The sequence below is a fragment of the Ursus americanus genome, chromosome 10 (assembly GCF_024610735.1).
Source record: "Ursus americanus isolate L20-20 chromosome 10, mUrsAme1.1.p, whole genome shotgun sequence".
NCBI classification, from domain to species: Eukaryota; Metazoa; Chordata; class Mammalia; order Carnivora; family Ursidae; genus Ursus; species Ursus americanus.
In genome coordinates, this window is record NC_142136.1 from 62,322,015 (window position 1) to 62,336,745 (window position 14,731).

The 14,731-nt window shown below is 35.3% G+C and overlaps 1 protein-coding gene across 3 annotated transcripts in view; it reads left to right on the forward strand.

Moving 5' to 3' along the window:
• The window catches only part of TRPC4 (transient receptor potential cation channel subfamily C member 4), a 192,805-nt gene that overhangs the window by 75,537 nt on the left and 102,537 nt on the right, over positions 1-14,731 (forward strand). For all 3 annotated transcript variants that reach the window (XM_087865171.1, XM_045796917.2, XM_045796918.2), the window contains exon 3: positions 11,023-11,541. In XM_087865171.1, the coding sequence (XP_087721297.1) occupies positions 11,023-11,541 (519 nt within the window). The remainder of the gene's footprint in view (positions 1-11,022; positions 11,542-14,731) is intronic.

Consider the following 14,731-nt stretch of genomic DNA (forward strand, 5'->3'; position numbering starts at 1 on the left):
ATTATTCATGTGCCAGCATGGGAGCCAGGGACAAGTTGAGAAACCTGCACAGTCCCTGCCCCCAGGGAGCTTACATTCCAACGCAGGGACGGACAATCCAGGTAGATGTGTATTAAGCTCCCACCAAGGACCATGCCCTGTTCTAAGTGCTTTACTGCGTAAACCGGCTAGCTCTCACAAGAGTGCTACAGTAGATACTTTATTGGCCCATTTTACAGGTAAAGAAAGTGAAGCCAAAAAAGATGCAGTAGCTTGGCGACCGCCACCCACCTAGTACAAGGTAAAACCTCTTTGTAAACCCAGGCACTCTGACTCCAGAGTCCATGCAAATATACATATGGTAATGAATGCTAGTGAAAAATATAATGATAACCAAAAGCAATTCATTTCTGAAATAAAACCCTATTTTTACACTGTGGTTTAGTCTTTTCATACACTGTTGAATTGAACTTGCTAATTACTGTAGTGGTCTCCTTTCTAGAGAATTTTAAACTTCATTTTCATTTTCCTTTTGATCTTTGGGGGTTTTTTTTAGAAGAGGATTTCTTATTTTGTTAACACTTAAATTTTTGGTTATTTATTGCTCATTTAAAATACAAAAGTAGGGGGGGTATCTGGGTGGTTCAGTAGGTTACGCATCTCTCTCTTTTTTTTAAAGATTTTATTCATTTATTTGAGAGAGAGAGAGAAAGAATGAGTGGTGGGGAGGGGCAGCGAGAGAGAAGCAGACTCCACACTGAGCAGAAAGTCTGATGCAGGGTTCGATTGCAGGACCCAATCCCAGGACCCGATCCCAGGACCTAAAGATCATTACCTGAGCTGAAGGCAGACACTTAACCAACTGAGCCACCCAGGCTCAGCATCTAACTCTTGATTTTGGCTCAAGTCATGATCTCAGGGTTGTGAGATCGAGCCCCACATCAGGCTCTGTGCTCAGGGGGGAGTCTGCTTCTCTCCCTCTCCCTCTGCCCTTCCCCTGCTCTCTCTTTCTCTCCCCAGCAAATAAAAAAAATAAATCTTAAAAAAAAATAAAAAAATAAAATAAAAAAGTAGGGGTGCCTTGCTAGCTCAGTTGGGGAGCATATGACTCTTGATATCTGGGTTGTGGTCCAAACCCCATATTGGGCATAGAGCTTACTTAAAATAAATAAATTAATTAAATAAAATAAAATTAGAATTACTTAAAAAAACACAAAAGTGGGGGTGCCTGGGTGGCTCAGTTGGTTAAGCTTCCAACTCTTGATATCAGCTCAGGTCTTAAAAAAAAAAAAAGACAGAAATACAAAAGTCAAGGTAAGAACTGACACCAAGAAAATAAACAATAAGTATAAAATAAGAAGCCCAAACTAATAATATTATTATTGATGATAACAATGTCATTAATGTAATATGATTATTAATAAACCAGTTGACCCTAATTAAAAGACAGAGGGCCACATACATATAAACTAAATGAAGGAAGATCTATGTTATTTATAAGAAACTCAGCTTAAAAAAAAGTGTATTTTGTCTCTTTATTCTCCAACCTCAAATCCTACCCACCAATTCCTAGGTTACAGTGAAATAGTTTAAAACTGAATTCCAAACTGTTTTTGGATATTCTCTTCTGCTTCTAGTATCTTTACTGATTAACTGTATTACCAAACTCCAGGCACCATACAAATACATATTTGAGTTAACTCCAGATTGCAAGATTCATTGCTCAAACTATTTCTTCCTACCTACCTGGAGGCGAATCACTTAATACTTGGTTTTAATATTTTCTGGAAAACTCTCTCCTACAAGACCTTCTGAATTCTAGTATAACCACATATGTCTTTTATCCCAGCAGGAGAAAGATGGCAACTTGGCTAGATGCTGTATTTTTGACTCATATTCACTTACTAAAAATTATGTATAGATACAATGACATGTCTCGCAGATTTTAATGCCAGAAGATTAGAAGTTTGGTATTAGTTGCATCTTCATTGTTACCCACTCATTCTATAGGTCTGATGATTTCACACTCATCCTCTTTTTTTTTTTAAACCTTGGAAGTCTGGGATATCAGCAGGATGTGTCTAATTGTATGTCATTGTTTTCATTGTCTCCACCAAAGACCTGATGAGCCCTCTGAGTGTACAGACCCCCTATTTCCTTATAATAGGTAAATTTCCCTTGCTATTTGTGCCTCGCTTTTTTTTGTCATCTTTTCGCCATCTGTTCTTTATTTTCCCCTTAAACATCATATATTTACATGTTAAGTCTTCTGGATTTTCCCCCAATTATCCAGAATTTTCCCTCATGAAGTAAACATCTGTGTGTGTTGTGATCTATTTGCTCCATTTCACATTCTAGGACATTTGTAACTATAGAACATTCTATCTTTGAATAAAGATGAAAAATGTATTTTTCTATTTCAAATATAAGGCTTTCTTTCTTTTTTTTCCAGAACGTCTTTCAAATTCTCCAATTACCTCTCCTAAAAAACAACTCTCTGGTTAGTGCTTTCTAGTTAAAATTCTCATTTGAGTTTTCCAATTCCAATTAAGTCAGACTTGAAGAGCTTCTTAACTTAGGGATGCAAAAGATAAAATTCAAGGGTATCTGTGAACTAGGATGGAAAAAAATACATCTTTATTTTGACTAACTTCTAAATAGAATATATCATTTCCTTCGATTATGAACATAACCCAAAAAATTAGTTTTGCTAGAAACTCTTGTGTCTTTGTCAGTAGCAGAAATCATAGATATTATCCTATCATATTACCATTTTAACATACACCTGATATATTTACAGGTTGATCGTTACTTCAAAATTAGTCTAATTACCTGCCGGTAGATCTTTGTATTTAATGCATTAATAGAGAAGAATATATGTTAATACATCACATAGTTGTCTTTAAATAGATTTTAAATATATTTGAATACTTTTTGCTGTATAATACAATGCATTTATGTTTAGAAGTATTCTTCTTTCTGAATGAGGATCCTCGGGCTTCTCTGTATTTCCAAAGGACGGTGGTACACAAAGACTGGAGAACCCCTGATTTAGAGCCATATGCACGTAATAGTGTCTGATTTCTTTTGAGCTGTTTTTTTACATTTGTTTTCTGGATTAAGGTTTCATTAGATGTCAGATCAAACTATTAGTGCCTTCAAAGCTTCAGCCACTCAGAAGCAGGGGAAAGCACAAGAGTCTTTGCTGTTACAGATCAGCTGTGAACATACCGATAAATCATTAGTCCTGTGCTGAGACCAAGGTTAAAGGGAGTTTCTTTTTCTGCACAAGTAGAATTTTGAATTCTGTTTAGTCTTTCCAGGCAACAGTATGGGCCTAAAATAATAAAGGTGACTTTGTTTAGGTAAGATTGTAACCTAACCATTCATTTGTTCATCTGTCTGTCTCTTCATTCATTCATCTATTTATTCATAGGACAACTACTTGGTTTTTGTGCATGCGGGTGTGTGTGTGAAAATTTCAAATTCTAAATAACTGATATTTAATCAATTTTTAAACATAACTCTGAGTTGAAACTCCCTTATGTTGGTTTGAGTTAGACTGAGTATAGGAAAAAGATAAATTAAATATTTATAATCCGAGTTTTAAAAAATGAAGGTTTTGATACATTAGATAAAAAATATTGATGTTAAAAGAAAGATGATACCAAAGAACTCAACAAATTTTTATTGAAATACTTTAAAAAAAAACCTCATAAATTTTCTATTATTGTGCCATCCACTGGAATATTTAAAAAGTGATTAATCATAGAAATTTCATGTAACAGGATATTGTTTTTCATATAGCAGAGATATTAGGAGGAATTCACAAGATAATTAACTAATTAAGGGTAGAGCTAGAATAGAATGTGGATCTATTTAGTCAGTAATTTAAGACACACTAAATAATACTATACAAGTAAATTTCTTCTATTCAATTTATACAACCCACTATAAGAAATACCGAATTTAAGGAAATAAGTACTCTTAAATTGGATGAATGTTACTCCAGGATGAATTTCTCTCCTAGGTATTTATATTTCAGTATTATTGGTTCAAAAATGTCTAGCTTAGTGGCAAAGAGACATTTCTGCATTTGGGTAGACTGTCACACTCTAGACTTTATATGTCTCAGATTGGTGCTGAATCACTTTAAGGTGAAGATTTTGAATAAATTTCAGAAAAGCGATCTATTTACAAGTTAATACATTCTTTGTGTATTCATCACTTTTAATGTGATGTGGCATGAAAATGATTCTGTTAATAATGTAACTAATGTTATGGTAAGGTTGACAAAAAAACCATTGAACAAATATTCATTCATAAAGCTTTGACAAAGAAAAGCCAGAGCAACCTTCCATTCTGCAATACAAAAAACATTCACTTGGTTTTAGGATCCTCTTTTAATTGCATGTTCTACTTTGTTGTACATTATGGGGTGAAATATGTCATTCAACCACTTGAATTTAGATTTTAAAAAATGGCATGCATGTGTGTTATTTCTTTATTAGTGATTTGAGTATGTATTTTTATGCATGTATGTTTGCCTGGATGTAATGCTTGTATGCTATAGATTTTACTTCGGCTGAACGTCAAGCGTGGTATGATTTTCATCTACAGGGTTATGCTCATGACATTCACATCTGTCCTTAAATATGTCAAATGACAAATTAAAAAAAAATTTTTTTTTGAAAAAAAAAAAACTTTCTACCAAAATCATGTGTAGATAATAGGTACTGAATACCTACAGTGACCTATTTATTTATTTTAATGTTGGGAGGTATGCTCTTCACCTGTAACATTGGAACCACAAAAGGAGAGAGAGAGAGAGAGTTAGTTACATGTTGAAGTTACTGAATAAAGCAAAGAAAAGATATGGGGACAGAAAATAGACTGGTTTGGAAATGAAGTATGCGAAAGGGAGAGCAAGCTCATTTTCTGGATTTTCTAAAGGTTTCTGAGATCCAATGCCTTATATTTCAGACTTGTAAAAATGTCTGAGTATTTAATAGATAGCAAAGTTGAATCAACTGTTAAATGTCTGAGCTGCAGGAGCAAAAACCTGTGGGGCCTGTTTTACCTTTCATTGTCTCTCAACTTCTGTGATTGGCTGCAATTGGCTCCTTTGCCATCAGAGCTGGTTTCAGTTACCCATTGGAAAGCTCAGAAATCTGATTCCATGACGTCACCCATGAAATGGCAACCACTTACAGCTAGTATCATAGTATGAAACACATACCGTTAGGCACTTTGCTAAGTAGAAAAAAGACTATCAGCCCAAATATTCTAACATTTCTAAAAGAACCATTTAAATCTGCACTTCTCTGTTCCCGATATATTTGCTACGTGTTAAGGAAAGTAAAATGTTGCAGAGTACTAAATTCTTGTTAATACTGAATAAAAGTTGCCAAATAATTCTTACGTCTACAACATAGTTTTACAGTTCATAGTTTATTTTAACTCTGCTGGTCCAATATAAAGAATATAAAGCAGAAACATTACCCTGAGATTTTGGCGGGTACTTGGAAAATTTTCAAAACCTTCAAAACTTGCTGAGCATCTGATGGGACGTTGCAAACATTTGTTTGCTATTTTTCTGAGTATTTCACATGGTACTTACTATGGTGTTGGATTTATAGTAAGTTAGTAAACATTTGATTCAGTTTGTTGAGAGATCTGCGAATGTGTCAAGTATGGCAATCATCTGTTTGAGGACGTGGACTGTTTCAGCTTCATTTTTCTTAATTTCTCAGAGTCTAATGTAAACAACAGAGTCAATACATATTTGTTGATTGATGTATGAGTGAATTATTAAATCAAAGTAGTTATAAGCCATAGCAGTATTTTAAGAAAGGGAACTGTCTGAAAGATTAATATTTTGGAAAATTTATCTTTGCAATAGTGGAGGGGAAGAATTGAAGGTACTCAAGACCTGTATTTTCTCATTTGTATTTTATATTAATACCTTTTATAAAACCTTCATGTCCCCCTTTTGCTTTACCAAGGCTTCTGTTCTGTTAGCTGGTTAAGTAGAGAGCTTTTTGCTCCACACCTTTCTTCCTCTCAATCTCTCTCTCGTTCTTTTTTTCCTTTCCAGAACATTTAAAAATTTACATTTTCATAACTTTATATTGATCTTTGATTAACTATTACATACATTTAACCCCCAGCATTTGCCCTTCCCTCAGTTCCCCATCATCTCGTCCCACGGTAGATTCCTCAGGAGGGACATTGTGAGCATAGCATTTCCTGAATCCTTGCACATTTAAAACTGTCTTGTCTAGAAAAACCCAGATGAACTGAGTAACTTCCCAGAAAAATGCAGTTTATACTAACTGACCCCATTATTGATAGAAAAGCCAAGCTAATTATTATGCAGTAAATAAGAAAATTTACTGAATAACTATCCCATCAAAGAATAGCAGGCGCTTATGGGTTTCACAGGAGAATTTTGAACTTTCAAAGATCAAATAATTTCAGTGCTACTTATTTTTTTCCCCCACAGTATGGAAAACGGATCAGTCACATTTTGGATTCTTCAAGAAGCAGGATAAAGATTTTTTTTTTTATTCATTTATTTGAGAGAGAGAGAGAGAGAGAGAGAGAACATGAGCAGGGGGGCAGAAGAGACGGAGAGGGAGAAGCAGACACTCTGCTGAGCAGGGAGCCCAATGTGAGGGTAGATACCAGGACCCCAGGATCATGAGAGCCCCAGGATCATGACCTGAGCCAAAGGCAGACATTTAAGCAACTAAGCCACCCAGGCTCCCCAAGAGGCAGATAAAATGAGATGATTGTAAAAGATTTATTGGAAAATCACATTTTGAAAGTAAAAAGAAAGGAAGCAGGATTAAGAAGGGGAAGCCAGTGTAAAGGGAACTCAGAGGAAAATTATCTACTAGAGGTGTCCCATGCTGGGTGGAAATAGCTAGGCCCTTGTCTAGCCTACTTGTTCAGTCATTGTCCTGGGCTCCAAAATTGAGGAAGAACCGGAAGCGGTGGACAGCTGGAGGCTGTAAATGCGGTGCAGTCTTACAGGTAGGCAGTCAGGGCTCTCGTGAAGAGAGACCTGAATGGCACATCGCCCTGCATTCCAAAGGCAGAAGCAAGCACAGTATTCATACCAAAATTTGGTGAAGACAACATAGTAAAGATTATAAATCAATCTCTCTTATGAATATTGGTACCAAAAAATCTAAATAAAAAAATTAGTCATACTAAAAATATTACACATTTGACCAAATGGAATTTATTTCGGGAAAGCCAGGGTGTTTCAATATTAAGAAATTCATTAATTTCATTTGCTACATTTTTAGGAGTAAGGGGAACACTTATATAATTATCTCCATAGAAATGGAAAAGGCCTTAAGCAAATTCAACACCCATCCTTGATAATAAATAATAAATTAAAAATTAAAAATGATTTCTTGACATAATGACATAAACAAATAGGTAGATACATAGACTGATAGGTAGATAATTGGCAATACCAAGTATAATTTGTGATAGTCACGAAAATTGCCGTAACTGCTTAAGAAAACTATTTGACCCAGAAATTGCATTCTTAGATATGTATTAGCAGACATGGGTAAAAATGTGTATAGGAGCAATATTCTTAGCCACAAATGGAAACTGGAAATCACACAAATGTTATCAACAAGAGAATATTAAATAAATTGTGCTATATTCATTGATCAAAATATTATGTAGAGGTGAAATTACAAGAAAGATTGGCTTCTAACAATATTAATGTACTTCAAAGAGATACTGTTGCCCAAAGAAAGCTAGACGTAAAAAGTACATACTTCATGATTCATTTATATGAAGTAAGCAAGTGTGTGAAAGTGATTTCTGGCAATAGCGTTTAGGTTTGTGATTACAAAATGTAACAGCTGGGAGGTGACAAGAGGAAGGTTCGTGAGGTGCAGTCCACCTTCTGGATTATTACCTGTGCTGTGTTGCACAGGTGCATACACATTTTAAAAATACATCAAGCATCACATTAACAGCTGTGCATTTTAATGAATGTATGTTATACCTCAGTAAGTTCAAAGTGAATGATTATTGCAATTAATCACTATATATTAAATAAAATAAAGGAAGAATTCATGGGTCCCTAGGAATACTCAGTAACTATATATTAAATAAAATAAAGGAAGCATTCATGGGTCCCTAGGAATACTCAGTAATAAAAAGGAGAAGAGGGCATAGTTTTAAATATAGAGGAATACAAGCTAGTAAATGTAGGAGTGATAATAGAGTAAGATAACCCCCAGTTTTCAAACACAATGTAATCATTGGTACGGGCATGTAATTAGTACTCAATAGCGGGCAATTTTTTTAAAGCATTTTTGTTTTACTACTATTTTTCTTAATGGAATGGGAGAAATCCCAGAGCCTGTCTGTAGGACACATATAAACACGGACATGTGCCTGCCTGGCTGGCTGGTCAGAGACCCCGCGGATTCCTGCATGAAGGACACCTAAGGCCCAACAGTTCCCAGTGTCTAGTGGTCCCTGAACAGCTGGGCATCAAGCAATTAATGGTAAAGACAACATATAATGTATTGTTGAATTTAGAACACATTTTAGAGTAAGAGGAAACTCTAAGATAGTTAAAAATTACATAATTTTAAAAATATTTATTGACCAATAAACTATTACTGTATTGGTAGTCTTATAAAACAGCTTCATTCAAGGGTGCCTGGGTGGCTCAGTTGGTTAAGTGTCTGCCTTTGGCTCAGGTCATGATCCCAGGGTCCTGGGATTGAGCCCCGCATTGGGCTCCCTGCTCAGTGGGGAACAAGCTTCTCCCTCTCCTGCCTGTTGCTCCCCATTCTTCTGCACTCTCTCTCTGTCAAATAAATAAAACCTTTAAAAAAAAAGTTTCATTCAAAAATTATTTTCTAAAATAAATTCCTTTTATAAAAGATAAAATTAAAGATGTCCATATATTTAAAAATTAGAAACTCCCAATGAGTTATTGAATATTAAAACTCATAAACAGAATATTTATTCTTGGTAGATTCTCACAAATTTTATCTGCTATTATGCCATCTCTCTCTGTAACACTGGCATTCTTCTGAAATATGAATGTTTTTTAATATGGTCATATTATACTTACGTTTTCATAAAATTTTGCTGAAATATTCTCCAACGTTGCATTTTATGGTTAATAAATGTAAAATTATTGATAGCTTTTAAAAACTCTGGAAATCTAGGATGAAATTCTATTGAATCCAGAAAGCCCCTTCATATTGCAACTACCACTTAAATATACATGTAACATAGGAACTTATTTACTTACTTACTTCTTTACTTTTTGTTTTTCCTCATGTCTGCCATAGAAAAAACTTGAAGTATAAAGATTACTTCTCTTTTAGTTTTAAATAATGACATTTTTCTTTTTGTAATAAATACATAGTTAAATTGAGAATGAAAGCTATTTACTTAAAAAGCAATGAAGTATGGGGGCGCCTGGGTGGCGCAGTCGTTAAGCGTCTGCCTTCGGCTCAGGGCGTGATCCCGGCGTTCTGGGATCAAGCCCCACATCAGGCTCCTCCGCTGGGAGCCTGCTTCTTCCTCTCCCACTCCCCCTGCTTGTGTTCCCTCTCTCGCTGGCTGTCTCTCTCTCTGTGTCAAATAAATAAATAAAATCTTAAAAAAAAAAAAAGCAACGAAGTATGTAGTGACAAAATATGTAGAGACCCTGCTGGAACATATAGGGCTGCCTCAACAGTGCTGTCCCTAATTTTATAATTAGTCGGTACTATCTTTATCAACTGATTGCATATATTTTAAATATCCTTTAAACATATAACTACATCTCGTTATTCTGTGTAGAGTGTTTCTTATAAAACAAATAGATATTCTAAATGGCCAAATAAATTAGAAGCACACAGGCTTAATTATTCTCATATAAAGATTATACCTCTACTTAAAAGTAGTTTAATTAAAGTTTCATAGAAGTTTTGTTTTTCTCCACATAGTTGTTTCGCTTTTGATCCTTTTATGGTTTCCTTTATATGTTACAGTGTATTTTATGCAGTACATGGGGTGTCATTTTTTCTGCCATGCTTTTTTAACTTATCCTTACACCGCATTTATTTTCATAGATGCCGCTTTATGCCAGCAGGAAGAACTATTAAACCAAAAATTGTAAAGCCATATGATGTGGTAGAATACACACAGGCTCGGGTGTCAGGTGCACCTGGGTTCAAATAGCAGGTCTTGCACTTATGCACGGAAGGATCACATCTATCAAATGTGAATAATAGTGAGTTAATGTACCTAACAGATGCTGACTAATAGTGCCTATTATAGGATTTTCATTATTACCATTCCTAGAGTAAAACCCAAAGGAAATGCATAAACACACCGGTGACCTGATTCATTGGGAAGCATTTGTTTATTTCTGATGAAATGGCGATGCACTTATGGTTATCTGGAAAATATACCAGAAAGTGATAGATGAGGCATGAGGCAAGCCTTCTTACCTTCTGCTGCCACACCTTTAATCACTGGTTTGGTTTTAGGAATGCAGAAGATAAAACAACAAACAAACAAACATACAAAGCAATTGAAGAACTGAAAAACTTCTATTGCAGAGGAAAAGCTTGGGTTTAAAACAAATCATTAACTATTATTCAGTGTATTTCTTGATTATTTAGGGAGTCCACACCTCCCGGGAAGAAAAGCAGAGATTGACAGTCAGAAAATAAGTTGGGAGCAAGAAAGTCTTTTATCACCTAAAGACTTCCCATAGCCACTTATTTTAAGATTTCATAAAATGTCAAAAGTCGGATTAAACAAATATAATAAGAATAATGTGTCATTATATTGGGAAGTTCTTTTTTTTCACTAATTTTCTTTTGTCTTTAGCAGAATTAAGGGAAAAAAAAAAAAAAAGCCATCTCTCCTGCAAAAAAGCCTGGCAAAAGACTTACGAACTTCTTTCAGCGTTGCTATAGCATGCTGTTTGAAATTCACAGGCTTGAACAAATGAATTAATATTCATCACCTCTGCTTTCTTCTTTTTTCTAGGTGCCTCCCATACTCCTTGATAAGCAGTTCTCTGAATTCACTCCAGACATTACACCAATCATTTTGGCAGCGCATACAAATAATTATGAGATAATCAAGCTTCTAGTTCAGAAAGGAGTCTCGGTGCCCAGACCCCACGAGGTCCGCTGTAACTGTGTGGAATGCGTCTCCAGCTCGGACGTGGACAGCCTCCGGCACTCACGCTCCAGACTTAACATCTACAAGGCCTTGGCCAGCCCCTCTCTTATCGCACTGTCCAGTGAAGACCCTTTCCTCACAGCCTTTCAGCTAAGTTGGGAGCTGCAGGAGCTGAGTAAGGTGGAAAACGAGTTCAAGTCGGAGTACGAGGAGCTGTCCCGACAGTGCAAACAGTTTGCTAAGGACCTACTGGATCAGACAAGGAGTTCCAGAGAACTGGAAATCATTCTCAATTACAGAGATGACAGTAGTCTCATAGAGGAACAGAGTGGAAATGATCTCGCGAGACTCAAACTGGCCATAAAGTACCGTCAAAAAGAGGTGAGTGTTGCCAGACCTTTTTATCAAAATGCCGTAGGATTTAATCTCAGTGACGTCAGCAGGTACTCAATTAAAATTAAGTTTGGGTTTTAGAGCTTTATCTACTTAACTGTAAGTGGATGATATGTATTCTTTGCCAGATTAGTAATTACGAAACTCACTGACGAATGGTAAGAAATGGTGTAAAAATTGGTGATGGCATTTGGCCAATGCGTCAAAAGGTACACGTTTACTGTAGTATAATGGGAAAAACTGATGAATTTTAGAATCTCCACACTGAAAGTTCTGCTTCTGCCATTTATAACTCTTGCTACTTTAGAGGGCCTTGTTACTTTTCAGATCTCTTTTGAGATTTGGTTTTCTCATCTGCTTAATGCATCTAATATTCATAATATTTTATTATATACATTTATTTATACATATAAAATATATTCCTCAAAGATTTGTAGGAAGTATAAAATGTGTGGATGTGTGTGAAGGCCCTTAGTAAATTATAAGTCCTTATGTTATAAAAGACATTATTAGAAATTATTAATAGAGGAAAAGCTCCTAGTCCAACAGCAGATGAAAGTACTGAAACTTCTCTCAGGTCTGGCTTAGTCTCTTGATTGGTCAGGAATAAGAACTTAAAGAAATCAGTTGCAGAAGAGTTAGAAATTTCTCATGAAATTTCCATGGATTTGAATATTAAGTAAAGAAAACTCAGATCTGGCATACTTGTCACCTAGCATAATTGTTTTTGTTTCCATTGCTAAGTGAGTTCTCAAAAATCTCTTTGCTTCCATCTTCAGAAAAATATTGGTTCTGTGTTCACTCTTGAATTATAGTAATTATCTATTCTAGAAAATCAGTTGGAGAAAACTATATAATGTAAGATGAAAAAGAATAAAGACTTCTGAAAAAAAAATGTATTCAGTTTTTTTGAAGTCAGCCCTGATTATTCCACATTAGCCTTGGCTGCTTTGTCTGTTACTACTTACTAAATATTTAAGGTTCGAGATAACTGAATTTACTTCCTCAAGTTTTTCCTGTAGTCCTTTGGCCAGTTGTCACGGGAGTCTGAAACTAGTTGAAATGACCTTTTCCCCTAACAATGAAAGAAGCAGCTCCTTTTGTGTGCATTCCCTCTGATTCCAAAATCACACATGTTAGTTTGAACCATGTCAACAGTATCAACTCATTTTTTTTTTTTTAGGTTCTTGTGTTTAGGGCTCAGGGACCTGATATTTTAACTAGAATAATTTTAATATACAACTCCAAGAAATTGATGAAAAACTTCACTTGATTGGAGATTTTTGTGTACTAAATGTGACATTTAAAAGTAATAGCATGTATTAGAACTGATAAAATGAGGGGCACGTGGCTGGCTCGATCCGTGGAGCATGTGACTCTTGACCTCAGGTTGTGAGTTCGAGCCCCATGTTGGGTGTAGAGATTACTTAAAAATAAAAAATCTAAAAAAAAAAAAAAGAAGAGGAAGAAGAACAACAGATAAAATAAGGTAAGATGTTGATGTGGCCTCAGAATTTGAGCTAGTTCTTCTCAAGTATCTATTATTAACCCAGTATTCTGCTTTTCTTTCTTTAGTTTTCTGTGGGGAGAGAGATTTAAGGGATTAACACTGTAATTACAAAGGTCTTCTCCTGTGATGTATCTGTTCAGGTTTGATGTTATCCTGTGGATGGTGATTGAGATGAAATTCCCAGGATGTGAAATCCACAAAATGAAAGAGAACACAATAGCAGCAACGGCTGTGCTCACCTGTTGCATTTTTGTTCACTCTGCAGCTAGTGAACCAACCTAGCTCTATTTAATGCCTACCTTCATTTTGGTCCTGATATCATAACTGATTTAACTTTGTCTTTGGCCACAGTGATTTTTATGAAAGCACTGGAACAACATGTTTCTTGAGTCTTACCCCAGTGACATTTAATCAGATGAAGCTGCTAAATTCTTGTTAAAAGGTTGTCCAAGGCAAAAAATTTTAGTACGAATTTCTTACATATTAACAGATGAGTATATTTTTACCCAAAAATCATTTTTACACATTCTATTCATTCATTCATTTCTTCATTCATTAACTCTTTGAACATGTATTTTACCAAGCCCATGCCAGGAGATGCTCAGGGCACGTAGGACTCCATGGTGCTGTGGCTCTGCCCTACAGCTTATAGTCTATTACAGGGAGACAATAAAATGTTAAATCTATGTGGTTCTCAGTTTTGTTTCTGAACCACTAAAAATGTTCATTCCTACTAAGCATTTTTTTGTTGTTGTTGCTTAGGTTCTTTTGTATATTTCAGGAATATACAAAGCATGCTTAACTTCAGAGCCTATTCAACAAAAAGCCACAAATTGAGTCCTTAGAAGTGTCAGAGGCAAAGCTATAGAAAGTGTTTGATCATTTGTAAGACTTCTTTCAAGATGCTTGTACCTTTTGTGAATATGAAGCTGTGGAACTGGAAGCTGATCATCCTTAATGATGCAACAGGATGAAGGATGGCTAAAAACACATCACATGTAGCAAGAAAAAAAGAATTAGTAATATCTTTTAAAAGATACATTTTTTAAAAAGACACTGCATTTGCATTTTCTCGTTTTATCTTTTGAAATGATAATGGAGAAAAAAATTAAAATTCTTACAGAGTTGTTCTAGAGTATCTTTCATTCAGTATTGAAGAGCACATTTCCCTTGAGTTGAACAGTTTTTCCAAAGCAAAGTAACCCTGGATGACTGATAGCATTATTAAATCAAGAATAAGGTTTTACCTGTATAAATTCTTTGAAATCATAGGTCATGTTTTATGAAACATATTCCTAAATTATTCAGAAGTTATTGACTTCGGAATATTTGATGTAAGATTTTCTAGTAAGATCATGTGTCTTAAATGAAACTCTGCGTTAGCATAAATGTCTTGCCTTGTGTCTTTTTACCACAAGTTTTCTCAGTTTTAGTTTAAAAGTGTTTGTGGTTTGTCTTTGGTCCATTTCCTATGTTTTTGGAATGCCTTCTTATTAATCTTCACACTAAGTCCCACTCACTCTTTCAAACTCATCTCAGGTCTCCCCTCTGACAGGGAGATTCCATGAAGCAATCCCCTCCCATACAGTCTCTGGGATAAATGCCCTCCTTCCACACATTCTATTTTGCATTGTGTTGTTACATTTCACTCTTCTCCTCTGGGTATGA